This window comes from Schistocerca gregaria, chromosome 1 (assembly GCF_023897955.1).
Source record: "Schistocerca gregaria isolate iqSchGreg1 chromosome 1, iqSchGreg1.2, whole genome shotgun sequence".
Lineage (NCBI taxonomy): Eukaryota > Metazoa > Arthropoda > Insecta > Orthoptera > Acrididae > Schistocerca > Schistocerca gregaria.
Genome location: NC_064920.1, coordinates 910,122,515 through 910,146,712, shown reverse-complemented (window position 1 = coordinate 910,146,712; position 24,198 = coordinate 910,122,515). Strand labels below are relative to the sequence as shown.

At 39.9% G+C, this 24,198-nt stretch overlaps 1 protein-coding gene across 10 annotated transcripts in view; it reads right to left on the bottom strand.

Annotated features, from left to right (window-relative positions):
* The window catches only part of LOC126275021 (GATOR complex protein Iml1), a 520,849-nt gene that overhangs the window by 441,793 nt on the left and 54,858 nt on the right, over nucleotides 1–24,198 (bottom strand). For all 10 annotated transcript variants that reach the window (XM_049977169.1, XM_049977163.1, XM_049977164.1 and 7 more), the window contains exons 7-10: nucleotides 17,214–17,401; nucleotides 16,924–17,120; nucleotides 8,436–8,503; nucleotides 774–992 (exon numbers count right to left, since the gene is read on the bottom strand). In XM_049977169.1, coding sequence (XP_049833126.1) covers nucleotides 774–992; nucleotides 8,436–8,503; nucleotides 16,924–17,120; nucleotides 17,214–17,401 — 672 coding nt within the window. The remainder of the gene's footprint in view (nucleotides 1–773; nucleotides 993–8,435; nucleotides 8,504–16,923; nucleotides 17,121–17,213; nucleotides 17,402–24,198) is intronic.

Below are 24,198 nucleotides of genomic sequence, written 5' to 3'. Positions count from 1 at the left end.
TTATCAAGGTGTTGAACATGCAGCAGCAATTTGCTATACTAATATTTGTCTCAGTTGCATTAGTAGTTACGGAGGTCTGTCTTTCAAGAATTGGTTGCCTTGAAAAAATATAGAGAAAACACTGGAAATTGCAGAGAATGAATATGTAGCACTGTAGTTACATTCAATGGTTTCAATAATTAGCCTGTTTCCAAAGCCATTTACATGCAGACAAAATTGTGTACAAGGCAACCAAATGAAACGAATACATTAGTCATGTTCATACACCATTGTTCTACCTGGAGAAAAAATTTCTCTAAACTGTGTAGTAACACACAAAATAGAAGAGATCATAGAAACCTATTGGTAAGTGACACAATTTTCATAATAATGTAAGCAGCACTCTCAGTGGTATGCCCACAGTCATCCTCAGTTATGTAATTGAAGAATCACTAATGTCGAATCAATCCCAAAGTCAATCAAGAGATTGCTTGTCAGAATAACTTTGGCTACTTAGAAAATCTGAACGACTGAGCTCCAGAATAATTTTGAAGTAAACGTGTACAGCAGATTATTTAAGCTTATAATAATAATAAACACAGTATAGGCAATGTGTTACTTCTCCATTCAAGTATCACTTTTAAGTTAATGAACTGACTGACAACTCATCAAATTCACTGACTGCATAAAATAATTCCATATCCACAATAAAACCTTTAGATGAGTGAGAAATTCTACAATTATTCTTCACACTAACACTTCATTTCAGAATCTGGAATAATTCATATATTTACCTTGCTGTATGAACAGGAGGCAACTGAAAAACCTGTGCATCATAAGCATCATAATCAAACAATGAATTTGGCATACAGTCATCTTCTTGAAGCAATTTTGATTTTGCTGCCTGGATCAGCCCATTGTTTGAAACAGGCAGTGGTTTGCTTCTCTTGGGTGGTAATTTGATTCTTGGAATAAAATTTGAATATGCTACCTTCTTGTTTGTGGAATAGAAACTGTAAAAATAAATTTAGATATTATGATTTCATTCTAACAAATACCTGCATGCAATTTACAATTAGTGCTTACAGGAAGCTCCTAAAATTGCTACCCTCTTGGAGGGCTTCAAAATGTTAAGCAGGAATTTACACTTTCAAAAAAAATGGCTCTGAGCACTATGGGACTTAACATCTATGGTCATCAGTCCCCTAGAACTTAGAACTACTTAAACCTAACTAACCTAAGGACAGCACACAACACCCATGACTTGTGGCAATGCTCCTTGCAAACAGGCTCCATTATTGTGGAAAATACATAACTGTTATTCTGCGATAAACATCGAAGTAATCACATAGACATTAAGCCACCAATAGAAGGTAATGTGAGTGAAAAAAAGAGTATCTTTTGTCAGAGCAGCGCCGTAGCAATTAATTTTTGTTTTGTGTAACTTGATTAAACATAAACTGTTTATAGAACTTTAGGTTCCAATAAATACTTTCCTATTTATCACTGAGTGCTTCAGAATTTCATCAACAGTCAATTATTAACACAGCGGCTAACACTTGTTTCATTCTGTTATGTTTACTTTCACTCGTTTCATATCTATGGGTGTTCTCCTACACACGTGATCTACAGAACATGATGAATAGATAAATGAATAAATGAACTGTTCTTGTTATAAGAACTTAGAATTTCTATCCAATTCTGCCATCAACCTCTACATTCTCCACTGTTTTCTCAACTTATTCCATGCAACTCCTTTGGTGGTTCTAAATTTAGGATGCATGTATCGATTTCTCTATTTCCTGCCCATTATTTTTTTTATCAGAGGTAATATCTATCACAGACAAACTTTGATGATGATGATAACAATAATCATAACTCACTCATTGTACCTACTTCATTATTAAACAATGGAAACAAAGAAGGATGGACACTGAGTGTGGCTTGTAAGCAGAGTGTGCAGTGTGGTTTGTAAGGCAACAAGAGAAACACAGGAAAGAAAAGAGAGAAAGATGGATATTCAATATTGCTACTTCATTATTACTCTTTTCAAATAATAATGATATTTCCCTGATATTATCTATTATAGTTCACTACTGCAAAAAGAAATAAATAAATAAATAGTAACTTAGACACACTGGCACATAGCAATGAGCCCTGTACAATAACAAAAAGAAATGTCACAGAATCCAAACCCTGGGTATCTAATCCTAGTTTATTATTTAAGTTACACAGATTCATAAAAACAGCTATAAATAAATTTTAACATTTCATCTTACAAATTTATATTTTAACCCAAATATAAATAATATAATTAATATAAATAACTGTTTTAACCAATAATGGAGATAAATTTTTGATAAGGAGTAAAGATTATCACAAGGTTTAAACAATACAGTATGTATGCACGAAATTTGAGTAATGAATACAGAAATTTTTAAAGTTCACAGTTTAATCCCTCAACTATATCCCAAGAAACTCTTCATTACAAGGCAGTTTCAGTCTTTGAATAGACCATCATCATGGTCCTGCACCACACAAAAACTGGTGATGGTCCATACAATGACAAACTTGTTGTTGGCAAAAAATTTCTTAACGTACAGTCGAGCGATAATCCCTGAGCTTAAAGAAATTCTTAATGTCTGTTTATCATCATCTATCAAAGTTATTAATATAGAAATGTTAGGGCTGACCATCCTCCAACAATGTGTGACACCAAATATAGAGAACATTAACAAACTACAATCCAATTAGTAAGGGTACCCTAGATGGAAAAAGACCATACAAATGGAGGGAATAGTGACTTAAATGCACATCCATTGTGACATAATTTTCTGATTGCTCTCCCTGGTTGGCATTACATGAGTTATATACACTGTTCAGTCATATTAAGTGACCACCTGTAAAAAGATTCAATAATTACCATTTGCAGCATCAAATGCTGTGAGATGTGTCACACAGGGAATGCCACAACAACAGACCATAATACTCCCTCCTCTGGGCTACACCCTTCCGACAACTGTTGCAGGGTGTTTGCTTTCAGGCGTTTCACACCTGATGGAGTGTAGGAAGTGATCCATTTGAAAAAGCCACCACTGCCAAGCATTTGACGACCAGTTGTGTAGAAATGCTTCCATCCATGGCTCAAAAGCCAATAATTATGCCCTTTTGCATGTCAGATAAATCTCTTCCTTTTCCACAGTACGGCAACAACTACATGGTTTCCCGCATGCTCACACCCCCCCCCCCCCCCCCCCTCTTCCCTCTGGCAAGTTTTGTACACCTTCCACTGCTAGTGCTGCCACCTACTGTCTTTGAGTGGTTATTGCACATTCAGTTGAACTTAGGCAGTGGTCACATTAATGTGAATGACTCACGTAGTTTCTGTTTGTGAAACCTGTCGAAAGAGATAGAACGACAATTGTCAAAGCCATATTCCTGCTCGGTTATTAATTCTAGTACTCAATTAAAGTTCCTCAAGGTCAACAGTTCATTTTCATCTGGAAAGGAAGCTCCTTGAAGATGTTAGACAGAAAGTGAAAAAGCTGCAAATCTGAGGACTGGATAAGGTAGGTGTGAAACTGCTTCCCAACCCCACTACTATATAGTGTTTTTTTGGCAGTTAAGCAGAATGCAGGCAGACTTCATCGAAGTATTCCTGGAAGTTGTTCTTGGATTGCACCTGCAAAATGTCTCAGTTGTTGACAATAAATATGAGCAGTGATGGTTACACCTCAGATAAGCAATTCGTAGTACACCACACTGTTGCTGGCACACCAGATGCATATTATTATTTTTTGTGAATGTATGCAGGTCTTTGTACAGGGAGTTGCTGCTTTATTTGGGCTCAACCAATCCTTTATTTTCCTTATGTTAGCATTAAGACACCATTTCAGATCACCAGTAACTATACAGGATGAGCCAATTGGTGAGGAGCAAGAATAGATGCACATATGGCCATCCACCGAGTCTTGTGATTTTGGCTTAGAGTATGAGGTACCCATGCACCTGATTTTTGAACCTTCTTCCCCACTGCATGCAAGTATCACATGACAGAGGAATGATTGTAGCTCATCACATATGCCAGTTCTTGGTAACACTGATGTTGACCATTGTGGATTAACACATTTAAATAATCTTTATCAAACGCCAAAGGACTTCCCAAACATGAAGAGCCACTAATATCAAAACAATCCTCCTCAAAACAAGAAAACCACTTTCTTGCCATACTCTGTCCATTAGCATTATTCCCACCCACGCACAAATATTTCTGGCTGCCTCTACTGCTGTCACTCCCCTATTGAAATTGAACAAAAGAATAAGTCAGAAATGTTTCAATTTCTCCACCTGACACTCAATTTTCTAACATCCACAGCTCCACTCACTGTCTACAAATGACAAAATGACAATATGTAAACTCAAAGAGAAACAGTTAACTGTTGTTGTTGTTGTTGTTGTTGTTGTTGTTGTTGCTGTCTTCAGTCCTGAGACTGGTTTGATGCAGCTCTCCATGCTACTCTATGCTACTCTATCCTGTACAAGCTGCTTCATCTCCCAGTACCTACTGCAACCTACATCCTTCTGAATCTGCTTAGTGTATTCATCTCTTGGTCTCCCTCTACGATTTTTACCCTCCACGCTGCCCTCCAATGCTAAATTTGTGATCCCTTGATGCCTCAAAACATGTCCTACCAACCGATCCCTTCTTCTAGTCAAGTTGTGCCACAAACTTCTCTTCTCCCCAATCCTATTCAATACCTCCTCATTAGTTACGTGATCTACCCATCTAATCTTCAGCATTCTTCTGTAGCACCACATTTCGAAAGCTTCTATTCTCTTCTTGTCCAAACTAGTTATCGTCCATGTTTCACTTCCATACATGGCTACACTCCAAACAAATACTTTCATAAACGACTTCCTGATACATAAATCTATATTCGATGTTAACAAATTTCTCTTCTTGAGAAACGCTTTCCTTGCCATTGCCAGTCTACATTTTATATCCTCTCTACTTCGACCATCATCAGTTATTTTACTTAGTAAATAGCAAAACTCCTTTACTACTTTAAGTGTCTCATTTCCTAATCTAATTCCCTCAGCATCACCCGATTTAATTTGACTACATTCCATTATCCTCGTTTTGCTTTTGTTGATGTTCATCTTATATCCTCCTTTCACGACACTGTCCATTCCATTCAACTGCTCTTCCAAGTCCTTTGCTGTCTCTGACAGAATTACAATGTCATCGGCGAACCTTAAAGTTTTTATTTCTTCTCCATGGACTTTAATACCTACTCCGAATTTTTCTTTTGTTTCCTTCACTGCTTGCTCAATATACAGATTGAATAACATCGGGGAGAGGCTACAACCCTGTCTCACTCCTTTCCCAACCACTGCTTCCCTTTCATGCCCCTCGACTCTTATGACTGCCATCTGGTTTCTGTACAAATTGTAAATAGCCTTTCGCTCCCTGTATTTTACCCCTGCCACCTTCAGAATTTGAAAGAGAGTATTCCAGTCAACATTGTCAAAACCTTTCTCTAAGTCTACAAATGCTAGAAACGTAGGTTTGCCTTTTCTTAAACTTTATTCTAATATAAGTCGTAAGGTCAGTATTGCCTCACGTGTTCCAACATTTCGACGGAATCCAAACTGATCCTCCCCGAGGTCCGCATCTACCAGTTTTTCCATTCGTCTGTAAAGAATTCGCGTTAGTATTTTGCAGCTGTGACTTATTAAACTGATAGTTCGGTAATTTTCACATCTGTCAGCACCTGCTTTCTTTGGGATTGGAATTATTATATTCTTCTTGAAGTCTGAGGGTATTTCACCTGTCTCATACATCTTGCTCACCAGGTGGTAGAGTTTTGTCATGACTGGCTCTCCCAAGGCCGTCAGTAGTTCTAATGGAATGTTGTCTACTCCGGGGCCTTGTTTCGACTCAGGTCTTTCAGTGCTCTGTCAAACTCTTCACGCAGTATCTTACCTCCCATTTCGTCTTCATCTACATCCTCTTCCATTTCCATAATATTGTCCTCAAGTACATCGCCCTTGTATAAACCTTCTATATACTCCTTCCACCTTTCTGCCTTCCCTTCTTTGCTTAGAACTGGATTGCCATTTGAGCTCTTGATATTCATACACGTGGTTCTCTTCTCTCCAAAGGTCTCTCTAATTTTCCTGTAGGCAGTATCTATCTTACCCCTAGTGAGATAAGCTTCTACATCCTTACATTTGTCCTCTAGCCATCCCTGCTTAGCCATTTTGCACTTCCTGTCGATCTCATTTTTGAGATGTTTGTATTCCTTTTTGCCTGCTTCATTTACTGCATTTTTATATTTTCTCCTTTCATCAATTAAATTCAATATTTCTTCTGTTACCCAAGGATTTCTAGCAACCCTCGTCTTTTTACCTACTTTATCCTCTGCTGCCTTCACTACTTCATTCCTCAGAGCTACCCATTCTTCTTCAACTGTGTTTCTTTCCCCCATTGCTGCCAATTGTTCCCTTATGCTCTCCTTGAAACTCTGTACAACCTCTGGTTCTTTCAGCTTATCCAGATCCCATGTCCTTAAATTCACACCTTTTTGCAGTTTCTTCAGTTTTAACCTACAGGTCATAACCAATAGATTGTGGTCAGAGTCTACATCTGCCCCTGGAAATGTCCTACAACTTAAAACCTGGTTCCTAAATCTCTGTCTTACCATTATATAATCTATCTGATACCTTTTAGTATCTCCAGGATTCTTCCATGTATACAACCTTCTTTTATGATTCTTGAACCAAGTGTTAGCTATGATTAAGTTATGCTCTGTGCAAAGTTCTACCAGACGGCTTCCTCTTTCATTTCTTAGCCCCAATCCATAATCACCTACTATGTTTCCTTCTCTCCCTTGTCCTACTGACGAATTCCAGTCACCCATGACTATTAAATTTTCGTCTCCCTTCACTACCTGAATAATTTATTTTATCTCATCATACATTTCATCAATTTCTTCATCATCTGCAGAGCTAGTTGGCATATAAACTTGTACTACTGTAGTAGGTGTGGGCTTCGTGTCTATCTTGGCCACAATAATGCGTCCACTATGATGTTTGTAGTTGCTTACCCGAACTCCTATTTTTTTATTCATTATTAAACCTACTCCTGCATTACCCCTATTTGATTTTGTATTTATAACCCTGTATTCACCTGACCAAAAGTCTTGTTCCTCCTGCCACCGAACTTCACTAATTCCCACTATATCTAACTTTAACCTATCCATTTCCCTTTTTAAATTTTCTAACCTACCTGCCCGATTAAGGGATCTGACAGTCCATGCTCCGATCCGTAGAAAGCCAGTTTTCTTTCTCCTGATAACGACGTCCTCCTGAGTAGTCCCCGACCGGAGATCCGAATGGGGGACTATTTTACCTCCGGAATATTTTACCCAAGAGGATGTCATCATCATTTAATCATACAGTAAAGCTGCATGTCCTCGGGATAAATTACGGCTGTAGTTTCCCCTTGCTTTCAGCCGTTCGCAGTACCAGCACAGCTAGGCCGTTTTGGTTAATGTTGCAAGGCCAGATCAGTCAATCATCCAGACTGTTGCCCCTGCAACTACTGAAAAGGCTGCTGCCCCTCTTCAGGAACCACATGTTTGTCTGGCCTCTCAACAGATACCCCTCCGTTGTGGTTGCACCTACGGTACGGCCATCTGTATCGCTGAGGCACGCAAGCCTCCCCACCAACGGCAAGGTCCATGGTTCATGGGGGGAACAGTTAACTACAAATAAAAAATGGCGACTGATAAATAAACCAACAGCATCCGAAAACCAACAAGCGAAACAAAAATGCTACATATAGCTCCAGTCTTTATTTGATACTAAAGACTTTTTTGGAGAACTATAATCACTATGTTTTGATAATTACATACAATATGATTTCATCTTTCAGTCCAGAACTAAACTTTCATTCTCACATGATGTGGAGTGAATGCTGAAATGAAAGTTCCTGCCAGACTAAAGCTTTAATGGCAGGTAGTGTCTCAAAATCAGATTATGCCTTTCACAAGCGAAAATCTGTCCAATTTAGTTTTCCAGATGCTGTTGCCTAATAAATACAAATTTTGACACTCTATATTTGATGTGAGTATACAGTTCAAACAATTTCTTAATGTATTTCCCAATGAAGTTGAAGCAAAGTAGAAACAATACTTCTCCCATGTTATAATGACAAATGAAGCAGAGGGCTTTGCAAATAGTTCTGATATGCATTCAGTTATTGCTAAAAATTTTCTGTGAAATTCTTCAGAAAGTGAAAAAACTGTGGCAGCCAATTACATTTTATTTTCTTCTGCTGTCACTTACTGTAAAGCGTACTTACAAAACAGCGAAGTTATATTGAAAAGTAAAATAATATTGTCAATACTACTCTATAAATGAAAGTATAAAATAAATTTGTACTTACTTACCTCAGATTTATCCAATGTGGCATGCTATAATCGTCTCCTGCACTGAAGAGTGTGTCTTTATTGTGAAACTGGAAAAAAATTTAATTTTTCTTACCGTTTTCAAGTCATTACTTTTTTCATTATCTGCAATCCCCCCCCCCCCCCCTCTCCCTCTCCAAAAGAAAAACAACACACACACACACACACACACACACACACACACACACACACACAAACACACACAGAGAGAGAGAGAGAGAGAGAGAGAGAGAGAGAGAGAGAGAGAGAGAGAGATTTAACAGATGGAATAATAAGAGGAGCTCGAAAAGGATGTCTCAGATAAAAAATAAGAAACAGAAAGAAAAACAATTTACCCAATGGCCACATGCAGAAAAAGGCACAGCAGTTTCTGATAACAAAATAAACAAAACATCAAAACTGTATTAAAAGAATGACAAAACGAGAAGCAATGCCAAATGTGATGAGTTAGATCAGAAATTGCTTAGAAGTCACTGGAATGGAGAGGTAGAAGTCACTGGAATGGAGAGGACAGGGTAAGGGGGGGGGGGGGGGGGGATGTACACTTGCAGCAAATCATTCTTTCGCTAGCTCATTACTTTCTTTCTAAATAATGAATCTGAGATACAATGGAAAATATTTGGTTTCTGACAGGTCTCCTTAATTATCACAGTGCCATAGTGTAACACCAATTCCAAAATAGTTCATTACACAGGTGTTCATCACTTTTCTCTGTCATCATTTCATGAAAGAAAATAGTCTCAAGGCTTATCCATTTTACTGTACAAATTTGCTGATTTACCTGTATACCACTGAGTGAATGAGACAAGATGCCGTTATTGCTATGATCCACTGCTTGCTTTGTCCCCAGGCTCTCAGATATTAATGCAAGCAATGGTGTGTTTGCGGCATTTATATAATGACTAGCTGAAACCCAGCATTGCCTGGTATGTATTTATTCCAATCTTCTATTAGCCCAACTCCTGCCCCCTCCCTCTATCAATTTCCTCCTTCCCTGCCAATGCCCTTCTCTGTCCACCTCCACCACCCCCTCTTTCTGTACACCTCCTCCTCCCCCCTCCCTCACTGTCCATCTCCTCCTGCCCCTCTCTCTCTCCATCTTCTATTCCCCCCGCTCTTTGTCTGTCTACTTCTACCCCTCTGTCCAAGTGCTTCTTCCCTCTGCCCATCTTCCCTCCCCTTCTAATTCCATCCCCTCTTCCCTGCTATCTTTGTCTATCTCCTTCTCACCCTTCTCTCTTCCCATCTCCTTCTCACCCTTCTCTCTTCCCATCTCCTTCTCACCCTTCTCTCTTCCCATCTCCTTCTCACCCTTCTCTCTTCCCATCTCCTTCTCACCCTTCTCTCTTCCCATCTCCTTCTCACCCTTCTCTCTTCCCATCTCCTCCTCTTTCCTCTCTCTTCTTCACCTTCTCTCTGTTCATCTCCTCCTCCCTCCTCTCTCTGTCCATTTCCTCCTCTTTCCTCTCTGTCCATCTCCTCCCCCTCTTTCCTTTCTCTGTCCATTTCCTCCTCCACTTTCTCAATACAACTCCTCCTCCCTCCCTCCCTCCATCCATCTCCACCAACACCTCTCACTGTCCATCATCTTCTGTTCCTCTTTCTTTCCACCTGCTCATCCCCCTCTCTCTGAGCATCTTCCCCTGCCCCTCTGTCTTTGTCATCTCCTCCTCCTCTCCTCCTCCCCCCCTCTTACCCCCCTCAGTCCTTCCCCACGTCCCCCTCTCCCTTAAAATCTTCTCCTCCCCCCTTCCATAGTTCATCAGCTCCTCTTTCCACACACTGCTTATCTCCTCCTCTTCCCTTTCTCTGTCCATTTTCTCCTCTTCCCTTTTGTCCGTCCATTTCCTTCTACCCCTCTCTCAGTCCAACTCCTCTTCTCCCCTTCCATCCATCATCTCGACTTCTCTCTGTCCATCTACTCCTGCTCCTGACCCCCACTCTTTCCGTCTGCTCATCATCCTCTCTCTGTCCTTCCGCTCCTCCCTCCTATAAATCCATCTCCTCCTTCCCCCTCTCTTTGTCCACCTCCCCTACTCCCTCTCTAGGTCCATATCCACCCCCTCTCTCAATCCATCTCCTCAACCCACTACCTGTGTCCATTTCCTCCTTCCCCCCCTCTGTCTGCCCACCTCTTATGCCTCCCTCCTGTCTTCATCTTATCACACACATTCCAATATAAAGTTGCTGCTGCTTACTCCCACAGGATTTCTTTCCAGATAGTACATAATATGTGTACTACAATTGGTAAAAATCAATCCAGAGCTTTACGAGGAACTTTTTAGCCATGGATTTGCCAGCGTACACACGTGTCACATATTTCATGTGTGTGTAACATATTTCACACGTCTGTACACATAGTTCAACTGTATCTATATTAAAATTCGCCATGCAGCTTTGTTTTCATGCAGCACAATGTTTATTAAGCTGTACATACAGTGGTATAATTCTGCAGGTACACCCAGGGGTATATGTCGATACTGCCTGCGAAATGTGTTGTGAATAGAGTTAGTAGTAAAGAAGTAATAAAATATCATGCATGATTCAGCTGTTTTTCACGTATCTAAGTATTTATGATATCATATCCCTGAACTCTGTGTCGAACAATGGTTTAATTTTGCTGGTACATTCAGTGGTATATGTGGATGCTGTCTGCAAAAGTGTCACAAATACAGTTATTAGTACAGAAGTAATAAATTAAGATGGCTTGCCTGCTGCTCCAGTTTTATTGCATGAACAGAAAAACTACAGTAGGTTATAAACTTTTCTTCCTTTCGTCATTTTGTGAGAGCTGTCAGCAATAAAAAGTTACTTAAGATTTTAAATTATGTTAAAATTCTCTTGCTCATTCTCCAATACTGGTTGAATATAGTCTAGCTATTTACACATCATGAGCTGTGCCACTTTTTCAGGGCTAGTAGTTAACACACACACACACACACACACACACACACACACACACACACACACACACACACACACACACACACACACGACACAGTGGAGCAACTTGATGTGGCATAAACTCAAGAAGATGTTGTAAGTCCCCTACAGAAATATTGAGTCATGCTGGCTCTACAGCCGTTCATAATTGCGAAAGTGTTGCCAGAGCAGGATTTTGTGCATGAACTGACGTCTCAATTACATTCTGAATGTGTTCAATAGGATTCATGTTGGGCAATCTGAGCAGCCAAATCGTGAGCTTGAAGTGTTCAGAATATTCTTCAAACCAATCGCCAACAACTGTGGCCCAGTACCATAGCATAATGTCATCCGCAAAAAATAGCACAATTCCACCCATAAAAATTGCATTGTTGAATGGCTGCATATCTCTACGTAGCGGGACTTGACCATTTCCGATCACCGATCGGTTCAATTGGACCAGTGGACCCAATCCATTCCACATAAAAACAGCCCACACCATTATGCAGCCACCACCAGCTTGCACAGTGCCTTGCTGACAACTTCAGTCCATCACTACAAGGGGTCTGCGCCACACCTGAACCCTACCATCAGGTCTTACCAACTGAAATCAGGGTTCATTTGACCACATTACACTTTTCCAGTCATCTAGAGCCCAAATGATATGGTCACAAAGCCAGGAGAGGTGCTGCAGGCAATGTCACGCTGTTATCAAAGGCACTCACGTTGGCTGTCTGCTGTCAGTAGTCCACTTAACATCAAATTTTTCCACACTGTCCTAACAGAAAACTCGTTGAATTCTCTAACAGTTTCCTTGCGTCTAGGTCCAACATACAATTCCGCATTCACATTCTATTATTTCTTGCCATGCAGACATAATCAAGTCAGAAACCTTTTCACGTGAATCACCAGAGTGCAAATGAAGCTCTGCCAATGCTTTTCACTTTTATATATTGTGTATGAAATACTGCTATTATATGATATGTGCATATTACTGTCTCATGACTTTTGTCACGTCAGTGTACATACATATATATGTACAATCATTTTTGTGATATGTTTGGATTAAATGGAATGGTCAAGTAGTCTCAGTCATAGGTAAAGCTACTCTCAGACTTTGGCTCACTGGAAGGATAATGGAAAAATGAATAAATTCTGCAAAGAAGACTGTTAAAAAAATAAATAAAATAAAATAAAACTTGTATGCGCTATCTTAGAATACTGACCAAGTGGGTGGAACCAAAACAAATATGACTAACAGGGAACACTGAATGTATACAAAGATATGCGACATGAGTTGTCACTGGTTTTTTTTTTTTTTTTTTTTTTTTTTTTTTAAAAACTCATGACGGATACTTAAAGATACATGCCAATTAACACATGACAGCTAACTTACAAAAACAAAAAATCTATATTAAGTGAAGAAGCTACGATAAGTACTTCAGATCCCTAGGTATCACTCCCACAATGTCTTCGAAGACATCATACTAATTATTATTTAAATAGTCATTCTTCTCAAGCTCAATATGTGACTGGAATAGAAAAAAATGCCATCTGCATGCATTTCTCAGTGGTTCACAGAATATGTAGTTAGATACAGATTAAGACTAGGACTAAGTGAATTATGTCCATGGACTTTTGACCAACTGAAGGGGACTTAAAACTTACTACACAGTTTCTCAGAATTTCATATGTTTGAATCCTCACAAGCACCTCAAAGCTCAATGTTAATTTTCTGCAGAGAGAACATGTCTACAAAATATGAGTGGTTCTTTGTATTAATTAAAGGTTTTGATTTGATTTGATGCAATAAACTTCTTAGCCTCCTGTTGTCCACACCAAAACTAAGTTTATTGTGCTGTATCTCTCCATGTTGTTCTATTAAAGCCAGTCAGTACCCTAGATGAGTTGTAGGAGTGCCTTTACTAGGTCTCTGTTAGACATAACCTCTTCAGGAATTAGTAACCCAAATGTCTGTGCCTTTTGGCATCCAGTGCATTACACTGTAAAATTACATTTGATGTGATTTCAAACCCTACAACACAGTCTACACTAAGGGCCTTCTTCGCTATCCACTTCATGTATAGATGTTTCTTGAAGTTCAATTACACTTGCCATCAACTTTTGCAGACAGGAAGTTACAACATGCACCTACTAACCATTAACAGCTCTAAATACACAGTACACTGAAGTCAGTTTTTGGCTTTCTGCAGCATGGCTACTACACAGTTTTTCATCAAAACAGAGATCTTGTAATATCGGCAATGTTCATAGACTGACCGCAAGAGCCATCTTTGTTTGGTTGAAAGGAAACTCATAACTCATTTTGGTTGGCTAGTCTCACAGTCACCTTACCCCCAAATAAAAGCAAATGGAGAGCAGTAAATTGAATTTTTCACGTGTATATTACAAGTATACTGTCCAGTTCAATTACAAATAAATTTACACTCACAATGTGCCTGAATGACATTGTTTGAACAAGGCATTGACAAGATGTGTGAAAGTAGTAAAAAGAACAATTAGAGCAATATTAGTTCAACAACTTGTAAATATTTGCAAGAAGGTCACTTAGAAGTTGTTACAGGGTATTTTATCTATGGTAAATATTGTTAAGACCTTAAAAACTTATTAAGATGATTCCACTGGTAGAGCTATGTTTATAAACCTGTATTTCTTGTACCTAACAACCAAGGCTGATTAACATGCTGATAGCAAGACTCCATTGTGGTGGTGTTTAACCTTTATCCACAATGAGCATTCCTATTAAGCCTGTGAGTATCACACTTTTCTATTTGATGCCCTTTTCTGTAGCAAACGAAAGCTGCAAGAGTCTCTTGCAGTAGTCACAACTTAAATGCTTGCAAATTGCCAATACACTACTACCTTTTGTTACATTCAAAGTGTTGCCTGTTCTAACTCTTACTCAGTGCTTGTCATTCCACAAAGACAGGCTTGCTTCTTAAGTGAACAGAGGACTAGAGGGACAGGGTGCAGGATGGGGGGATGAGTGGGCAGTATAAGTGGCATTTGGGGGTGTGGTCTAACATACCCTTTTCTGGATGCTGTTTCAGTGTGCACAAGTGACTGTTTTGTAATAAATCATCAGGATCACTCCAGCTGACATCCAGATTAGTGCCTTTTTTTCAAGTACCACCATCTCTGAAAGATCCAGACTTGGAGGATAACCACTAGAAAAGAATGAACATTTTAAGGTTTCTTTCTATGGTGCCTCTAATGGGCAAAGCAGCTACAGGACTACCCATTCTATTGGTGATAAATATACTCCAGTAGCAAGTGTTCCTCCAAATCTTGACACTTGGCTGTAGAAGCTCATAGAGCCCATAAGCATTAACAAGGAACCCCTTGAGTGCAAGCTTGCAAGATCAGTCTTTGCTAAGGCTCATTTGTAAGTGTTGTATTAACATTTAAGACAGGAAAAATGTCAGCTGCTGATGCCTCACCATGGAGCAACAGAAATTGAGTGTCCAGGAGGTGCAGAGATCAGCCTTCTATGGGATGTATATATTACACTTCACATTGTCAACATTCAAGAAATGTTCAAAATGAAACTATTAATTTGCACCATGAACACTGAATGGAAAATGGCACACCACAAAGATCACAAAGGTTTGCACCACCAAGATCAAAGGTGAACCCCTTGGGTGTTGCAAACTATGCAGGACATTCAGCTAGGTATCCGCGTTTAAACTGTCTCCCTGCAACAACCCTTGCACATTCAGTTTGCAACAGATATGAAAATAGTTTTTTGCAACAATCACACAATAGAGTTTTCTGACATTTCTAATGCACTGCTGTTAGACCTAGTATTTGTTCTTCAGTTCTCTGCAACAGTTTGCAACAAATTATCATCATCATAATCATCCATACTCTGAGTATCCATTAGTATCACTTGGCACAAGTGCATTGTTAACAGAAAATGCACACCGACTTCTTCTTGAGCTATCAGCCACTTTGTCCATGTGATAAAGTGTGATTCAGTGTGCCTTTCAGAACTTTACCACCTTGTTTCTGGGTCGTATCGAATATCCAAGTTCCATCTCCCATGATTACAGTGTCTAAAAAGCTGATGTCTTGTTTGTCATGTTGCTGAAGGTCTTCACAAGCAAGGACTCACCTCTGCTTTTGGTCATCCATCGGGGCCATCAAGATGAGTTTATCACAGTTCTTTTGTATCAACAAATTTTCAGTGATAATGGTGTGCAGTGTCATCTTATAAATGCCAAATGGATCAGTGACCATGTACATATTTAATCTATGGTATGAATTCAGCACTTCACACACATGCCACATGTTGTCATTGGTTCTTGATGTCAATGGCTGTCAGCAAGGGGTTCATCCTCCATACTCTCTCGGCCAACTTCGAAGAGCTTTGGCCACTTAAAAACTGCAGATTGAGGCATGCTTTCATCCTTGAAAACTGGGCACATCACAGCCAACGTCTCCATACCAAACTTCCCCAGTCCAACGCAAAATTTGATGGCATACCACTGTTCAATTGTTTGCTGCATTTTGCACTTGCATAATGTCACTCCACAGGATTGCACTAAAAATGTGATCTTGCATGTTGATGGTCACCCCACACCCGTTCCCAATGGACATGTGCAGTGCGAGCATGCTATGACATCCAGTCATGTCAGTAAAAACTTGTTCCCGATGCTTTTTATAGAGACCCTGTATCTTTCACATGTCAGTTGATGCAAATAAGAACAAGGGTTTGTCAGTATTGCATCAGTGTCTTTACGATGGGTGCACTTTTTCTTTTTCTTTCTATCTTATTTTTTCTTTCAGTGTCCCATTAAATTATTAACCACCTTCTTTACTTTGTATGTGAATGGCAAGGAGGAAAAACATAACACAAATTCTCGACTTGTTAAGCAACGCAGCATAATGTTCTCAAAACAGTTTTCCATGTTCAACTCCCTCTCTCCCTTCATCCTTTCCCTCATCCTTTCCCCTCCATCCTCTCCTTCCATCTCTCTTGTCCCTCACAATCTGTTTCCTTTGAAATTCCAGCTAATTCAGTGACTTTTTTACAAATCATTTCCTTTTTCTTCAACAGCTAAAGAAAGACAATAATTGCAACAGTACATAAGTAAAGGCATTTTTGTTATTTCAGTCCACTGTATTCTAACCAACATTTTTAATCTTTCTATTGTAACTTTCTAGTGCATTACATATTATTATCTCTATTGGTCCAGACTGGAACAGTGAGATGACATTTCAAGAACAATACCCAAATATCTGTTGATGGAACAACGGAACATGAAGAACTGTCACACAACACAAAGCACGCAAAACTGCCCAACACGTCTACAGAAATAACAAGGAACAGCATGAAAACAGAAAAAGACCTGAAACATAATAGAAAATGAAGTGTGGTACAGAAAGGCAAAGGGAGCAAATTAATTTACTTATATGACAGATATATGGAGAGAAACAAGAAGCTGAATATGAATGATGGGAGGGGATAAGAACAGCAACATGAAAGTGAATATAAAAAGATCAAAAGTAGGAGACCAGTACTTACCTTCAGCAGAGGTACTGCATGTAGTGGCTGTTCACCAACACAAACTAAGTCACTACCCACACCGTTATCAATAATTCGTTGTTTAGTAACATTAGTAAGTTCTCGGTCAACTTCAAAAACACCGACCCCTGGTGTAATTACTACCGACAATTGACCAGTTCGATCAAAACTGCGATCCAAGTAATGCTTTTCAAACACTGAAACAATTATTACATCACTCGCTATAGTAAGAAAATTTCACAAAAATATATCACAGGTAGCATGGATTTAACAGCAAACACCAATATTACCATTGAGAGACATGTTTAACACTTCCAGAAAATTTCCTTGAGCAGCTGTAGAATTCACAGCCTTTGGAACGTGTTCACCAGGTCTTTTGTGATACTCTAGAACTATTTTTTGATAATCAGTAAAAAGACGTCGCAACTGGACCAATGTATTTGTCCAGTCTTCATAGCGCTCATTCTGGACAGCAACTCTGAAAAATCAGACAACAATAGTAACAATTACACAAATCCTAGCACATGCATATGCAAATTTTTCAGAAAATTACCTTCATTATAAGCACTAACTGCCCTTCCATGAGAAAACTAAAATGTATGAGCTAAATAAATAGTTTCAAAATATTTACAAAATAAAAAATCTTGGTCAGCATAAGGTTTATTTGAATGCAAAGTTGATGTCACAGTTGTACAGATACATTTACTTACAAACCATAATTGACCAAAAGAAGGGATTGGGTGAAAGTAGAACATATCCCGAGACATTAAGGAACTGTCAATATGGTAATGGAGGGAACAGTGGTCTGAGAGGAGGAGGGGATGGAGGGGGATGGGGAGAGGGCTGGGGAGGGGGGGGGGGGGGCTGTACAGGGAGACCAAAGCATAACCACAGCAAGGCATCAGTCTCGAGACTCACTGTTTCCTGTAACCTTTCGCAGCATTATCTATGGACACATCGATGCCAACCTGGTCGCCAAAAACAAAAGCAAAACTCATCACTAAACACCACATAAGATCATTCAATGGACTAGTTGGCTCTGGCTCTACAGCATGCAAGTCTCTGTTATCTGAGGTATAGTGCATGCACCAGACAAAGCATGCCAAAATGCGGACAACACAACCTTCAACCTTAAATAAAAAATTAGAGCTATATATCCAAAGCTATCAGCTGGTTATTCCTCAGAAATCAAATTTTTAAAATCAAGTTCAATGCCCTCACATTGCCAAAGGCAGAAAGGCCGGCCTGAGTTGATAAGTGTGATAGCAAAATGTTGAACATTACTAAACAACAGTGTTTTGAAACAAATCTGCAGGCAGCATCAGCACACAAACACTGGACTGTTTAGTAAGAGTGAAGAAAGCACATAGTTTCAGAATCCCAGGGAATATATTATTATAATCACACAGGGGAATAAATCATCTCAAACAATGGCACTTTCCTATGGTGGTAGGCGATGGACAGTTATCTAAGACTGAAATGAATCTACCTCACCACACAATCCAGAATGGAAAATATCTGAAAAGAAACCTGAAAAGAAAAACTACAGATAGGATGGAACATTGTGTCACAATAAAAATTTGTCCATTTTCATCTGATCTAACTGGTACCTAAGGCTATGTGGCAAAACGGCTCCAACAAAAAATTGCAGAATATGAATATAAGACACACTAATATTTGTGGATAGTGCAGTTATGTAGATGCATTGATCCACAGACATACATGTGGAAATGCTATCTGCATCACACTAACAATAAGGCAAAATTCTGGCAAAGTTAGATAAAACATCATACAATGCAATAAGACACTGGATTTATTGCTTCCAAAGAAATGAACATCTGAAAATAAAGAAGACCACAGCAATGTGAATCTTGAGTCACTCTGCAATTTATATAATAGAACATGCAAACTCTACCCTGGAAGAATACAAAAGTGTACACTGGAACAGAATTAACAAAAGAAATAGAGTACGACAGATATGGAGAAATATATGGCAAATAATTCGAACTAATATTGTGATAGAATGAGAAATGAAGGGGACGAGATGAAACATTGTACCAAGATCAAAAAGGAATACTTACTTGTGTCTTCGTTTACATGATGAGTCTGCAATTCACAATTAAATGTTTGAAAGAGGTTTCTTAGAACGACATCCATATTACTTTTATCATTTAGTATATTATTATAAATTTCAAAAATGTTACTAAACTACTACTCCAAGTCTAAAGAATTTTCATCAGAAGAAAGGGGAAAAAGATAAAAAAGGCAAAAATATGAAAAAGAAAGGAAGAAAAGAGAAAGAAAGAAACTTGTGTTCAGTGTTATCAATGGACATACATATGTTGGCATGACTCTACTGCCACGTCAAAGGAAGCCGCAAACGTTGTCAGTTAAAACTAAAAATTATGAAGCACACAAGAACTATGTTCTTAACTGACATCAATCTATATCCAAAGAGCCAACCTTTCAATCATACAATATGAGAAACCCTACACACAGTACAAGGTGTAATTTCTGTGTTACCAGTATACTTCTATATGTTAATTTTTGATACTAATATTACTATGTTCAATAACTTGTAAGTTAATATTATTTTATACACTAGACAGCACTCAAGTATGAGGGAAAACTAAAGTAGTACAAAATACAGAAGTAAAAACTTTGCCATTGACGGATTAATGTAAGATCCAATGATGGCAACTTAGAGTTGTCAAAGCTGATCATCATAAATAAAATTATTGTTAGAAATCTTGGGTGTTGAAATTTTTACTTCTCTATTTCATAATAAAAAATTATTTTATGAAAGAATACCGAGCGAGGTGGCGCAGTGGTTAGCACACTGGACTCGCATTCGGGAGGACGACGGTTCAATCCCGTCTCCGGCCATCCTGATTTAGGTTTTCCGTGATTTCCCTAAATCGTTTCAGGCAAATGCTGGGATGGTTCCTTTGAAAGGGCACGGCCGATTCCTTCCCAATCCTTCCCTAACCTGAGCTTGCGCTCCGTCTCTAATGACCTCGTTGTCGACGGGACGTTAAACACTAACCACCACCACCACCACCATGAAAGAATAATATTTATGCTTCCATGTCCCACACACTAATAATTCAACCTTTCTCATATTCCTAAACATGATGATGCACTGCACATGCATGACCACTGGGGATTAAATTTTGTAATCACGAACTCAAAAGTCCCAGTAATTTTAAACATACCCAATAGCTACCCACATCTTTCTTCATTTATAGCAATTAATTCTATCTGTGCTGAAATTAAGCTTGAATAAGCATAAATCTAAGTCCAAATATCCCACAGACAAGGAAATACTGGAGTTTCACTTTCATTGTTTTCAGTCAAAGTGCATTCATGCTTAAATATTCGAGTAAAAATTGGCAGTTTTATTGCACACGTCAAGAGTCAAAAAAAGTTCATTCATAACAATTTCTTGGAAATGAAAATCAATGGCAGTATGTACAGCCAGAAATAACTAACACTTATGTTCAAAATATGGTTTATGGTAACTAACAGGCAGAAGGGATAGATAACATTCCATAGGAATTTCTAAAAATCATTGGGGAAAGTGGCAACAAAACGACTATTTTCATTTGTCTGTAGAATGTATGAAGCTGGCGTAATACCATCAGGCTTTTTGAAAAACAGCATCCACAAATTCTGAAGATAGCAAGAACTGACAAGTGCAGAGTCAGTTTAACAGCTCCTGCATCCAAGTTGCTGACAAGAATAATGTACAGAAGAATGGAAAATAAAATTGAGGATCTGTTAGAAGACTACCACTTTGGCTTTAAGAAAGGTAAAGGCACTAGAGAGGCAGTTCGGATGTTGCGGTTGATAATGGAAGTAAGAATGAAGAAAAAACATGGTGTGTTCATACAATTTGTCGACCTGAAAAAATGCATTCAACAATGTAAAATGGTGCAACATGTTTGAAATACTGAGTAAAATAGTTGTAAGCTATATGGAATGGTGGGTAATATACAATGTGTACAAGAAACAAGAGGGAACAATAAAGCTGGAAGACCAAGAACGAAGTGCTACCATTAAAAAGGGTGCAAGACAGGGATACAGTCTTTCACCCCTACTGTTCATGTTATACATTGAAGAAGTAATGAAGGAAATAAAAGAAAGATTCAAAGAGTGGGATTACAAGGATATCAATGATAAGATTCACTTATGATATTGCTATCCTTAGTGAAAGTGAAGGAGGACTGTAGGATGCGTTGCATAGAATGAACAGTCTAATGAGTACAGAATACAGATAGAGAGCAACTCAAAGAAAGATGAACATAATGAGAAGTGGAAGAAATGAGAATAGCGAGAAACTTAACATTATAATTGGGGACCACGAATTAGAGGTAGTTAAAGGATTTTGTTACCTAGACAGCTAAGTACCCTATCTAAATCTACAAATGCTAGAAACATAGGTTTGCCTTTCCTTAATCTTTCTTCTAAGGTAAGTTGTAGGGTCAGTATTGCCTCACGTGTTTCAACATTTCTATGGAATCCAAACTGATCTTCCCCCAAGGTCAATTTTTACCAGTTTTTCCATTCGTCTGTAAAGAATTCGTGTTAGTATTTTGCAGCTGTGACTTATTAAACTGATAGTTCGGTAATTTTCACACATGTCAACACCTGCTTTCTTTGGGATTGGAATTATTATATTCTTCTTGAAGTCTGAGGGAATTTTGCCTGTCTTATACATCTTGCTCACCAGATGGTAGAGTTTTGTCAGGACTGGCTCTCCCAAAGCTGTCAGTAGTTCTAATGGGATGTTGTCTACTCCCGGGGCCTTGATTCGACTTAGGTCCTTCAGTGCTCTGTCAAACTCTCCACGCAGTATCATATCTCCCATTTCATCTTCATCTACCTCTTCTTCCATTTCCATAATATTGTCCTCAAGAACATCGCCCTTGTATAGATCCTCTATATACTCCTTCCACCTTTCTGCTTACCCTTCTTTGCTTAGAACTGGGTTTTCATCTGAGCTCTTGATATTCATACAAGTGGTTCTCTTTTCTCCAAAGGTCTCTTTAATTTTCCTGTAGGCAGTATCTATGTTACCTCTCGTGTGTGTGTGTTTGAGGTTTACGGGCGCTAAACAGTGTGGTCACCAGCACCCAAACGCATAAAAGCAGGAACATATGCAGTGAAGGGACTAAGACCTGACGCAGTTCCAAATCCTCACATCAGAATCAAAACAAGAGGAGAAGGAATGCACTAAAAGAGGAAAGGAAACACAAGGTAAAGAGAACAGAAACCGAAGGGAAACAAGGAGGGAATCGTGACTGGTGGACCTCTTACCTAAAACCTGGGTGAACCAGTCATCCAGCAGCACATTAAAACCCTCTCCCTAAAATCCGAGACAACAAATTGGACAGGAGACAAAACCGTAAGACCTTAACCACAGTCGTTGCATCGTCTTGCAAAATAGAGGGCAAATCCGGTGGCAAAGAAACCACCGCCCTCTGGTCAGAGAATAAAAGACAGTCAAGTAAAATGTGGCGGACAGTAATCTGGATGCCACATGCACTGCAGATTGGGGGGTCCTCCCGCCGGACTAAAAAACCATGCGTTAAAAGACTGTGCCCGATGCGGAGGCGAGTGAGGAGAACCTCATCCCGCCTACACGACTGGTATGACGTACGCCATGGCCGCGTGGTGGCCTTGACCAGACGCAGCTTATTTTCACCGACTGCCAGCCACTCCTCTTCCCACTGACGCATAACACGACAACGCAGGAGGGAGGTAACAGCATGGAGGGGGACAGCACAGTCAGTAACGTGAGGGAGGGAACTTGCATCTTTGGCAGCCACATCTGCCAGTTCATTTCCCCTAATACACACGTGCCCCGGCACCCAGCAGAAAGAAACCTCCTTCCCCTGCCGTTGCAGCTGGAGTAGGGCATCATGGATGTTCTGGACGACCATATCCGCTGGGTACAAGTGTTGCATGGTCTGAAGGGCACTCAGGGAGTCAGAACAGATGAGAAACTTAAGACTGGGAGCACATCTCATCTGCTCCAATGCCCGCAAGATCGCAAACAATTCTGCATCAAAGATGGTAAACGTCGCAGGAAGCAGTAATTTGACGACTCGATCAGGGAAAACAACAGCACAACCAACAGAGTTCCCCTGTTTAGAGCCATCCGTAAATACTACGACATGGTCAGGATGCTGGTGTAAAACATCGAAAAATAAGGAGGTAAAAACAAACGCAGGTGTGCTGCTCCTCCGGTACTCCGACAAGTCGAAAAGGACGCTGGGCCTCTGGAGCAACCAGGGAGGCAGGCGGGTAAAACCTTGTCGTTGGGGGGCCACACACTCCACACCAAGGGACTCAAGCAAATGCTTGGCACAAATCCCAAATGGTCTCGTAGCCCTGGGACGACTGGAAAAGAGACGTTCCATAGGCGGTTGGGCAACGGTAGGGTACACAGGGGAGGTAGGACAGGCAAGGAATTGACACACCTGTCGCACCATGAGGAGTTTCCGCCGGATGACAAGCAGCAGTTCCCCTGCCTCAGCACACAGGCTGGGGATGGGACTGGTACGGAAGGCACCAGTGGCCAGCCTGATACCCTCATGGTGTACTGCGTCAAGAATCTTCAGATACGAAGGCCTTGCTGACCCATACACGGTGCAACCGTAGTCAAGACGCGATCGGACAAAAGCCCTATAAAACTGCAGCAGACGCGCCCGATCTGCTCCCCAGGGCCGATGGCTCAGACACTTCAAAATATTCAGTGCCTTCATGGCCCGCACTTTGAGGTCTTTAAGGTGAGGCAACCACGACAACTTGGAATCAAAAGTGAGGCCCAGGAACCTCACAGTGTCTCTAAAGGGAGAAACGGTGTCCTTCAGACGCAATTCATGGGAGGTAAAAATATGTCGAGAACGATTAAAATGAACACACACACACACATTTGTCTGCAGAAAAGGTAAAACCCGTCTTCGCAGTCAATGCCTCTAATCGCTTTATCGTAAGCTGCAACTGCCGACTAGCAGTGACAAGACTGGAGGAAGAACAGAAAACAGCAAAATCGTCCACAAACAAGGAGCACTGGGCAGGACTCCGGATAGTGGACGTGATACTGTTAATGGCGGCGGCAAAGAGGGTGACACTTAAAACGCTTCCCTGTGGAACGCCATTCTCCTGCACATACAAATCAGATAGCACATTACCAACCCAATATCAGAAGAGGCAGTGGGAAAGAAAGGACCGAACGAAGATGAGGAGACGGCTACGAAAGCCCCATTG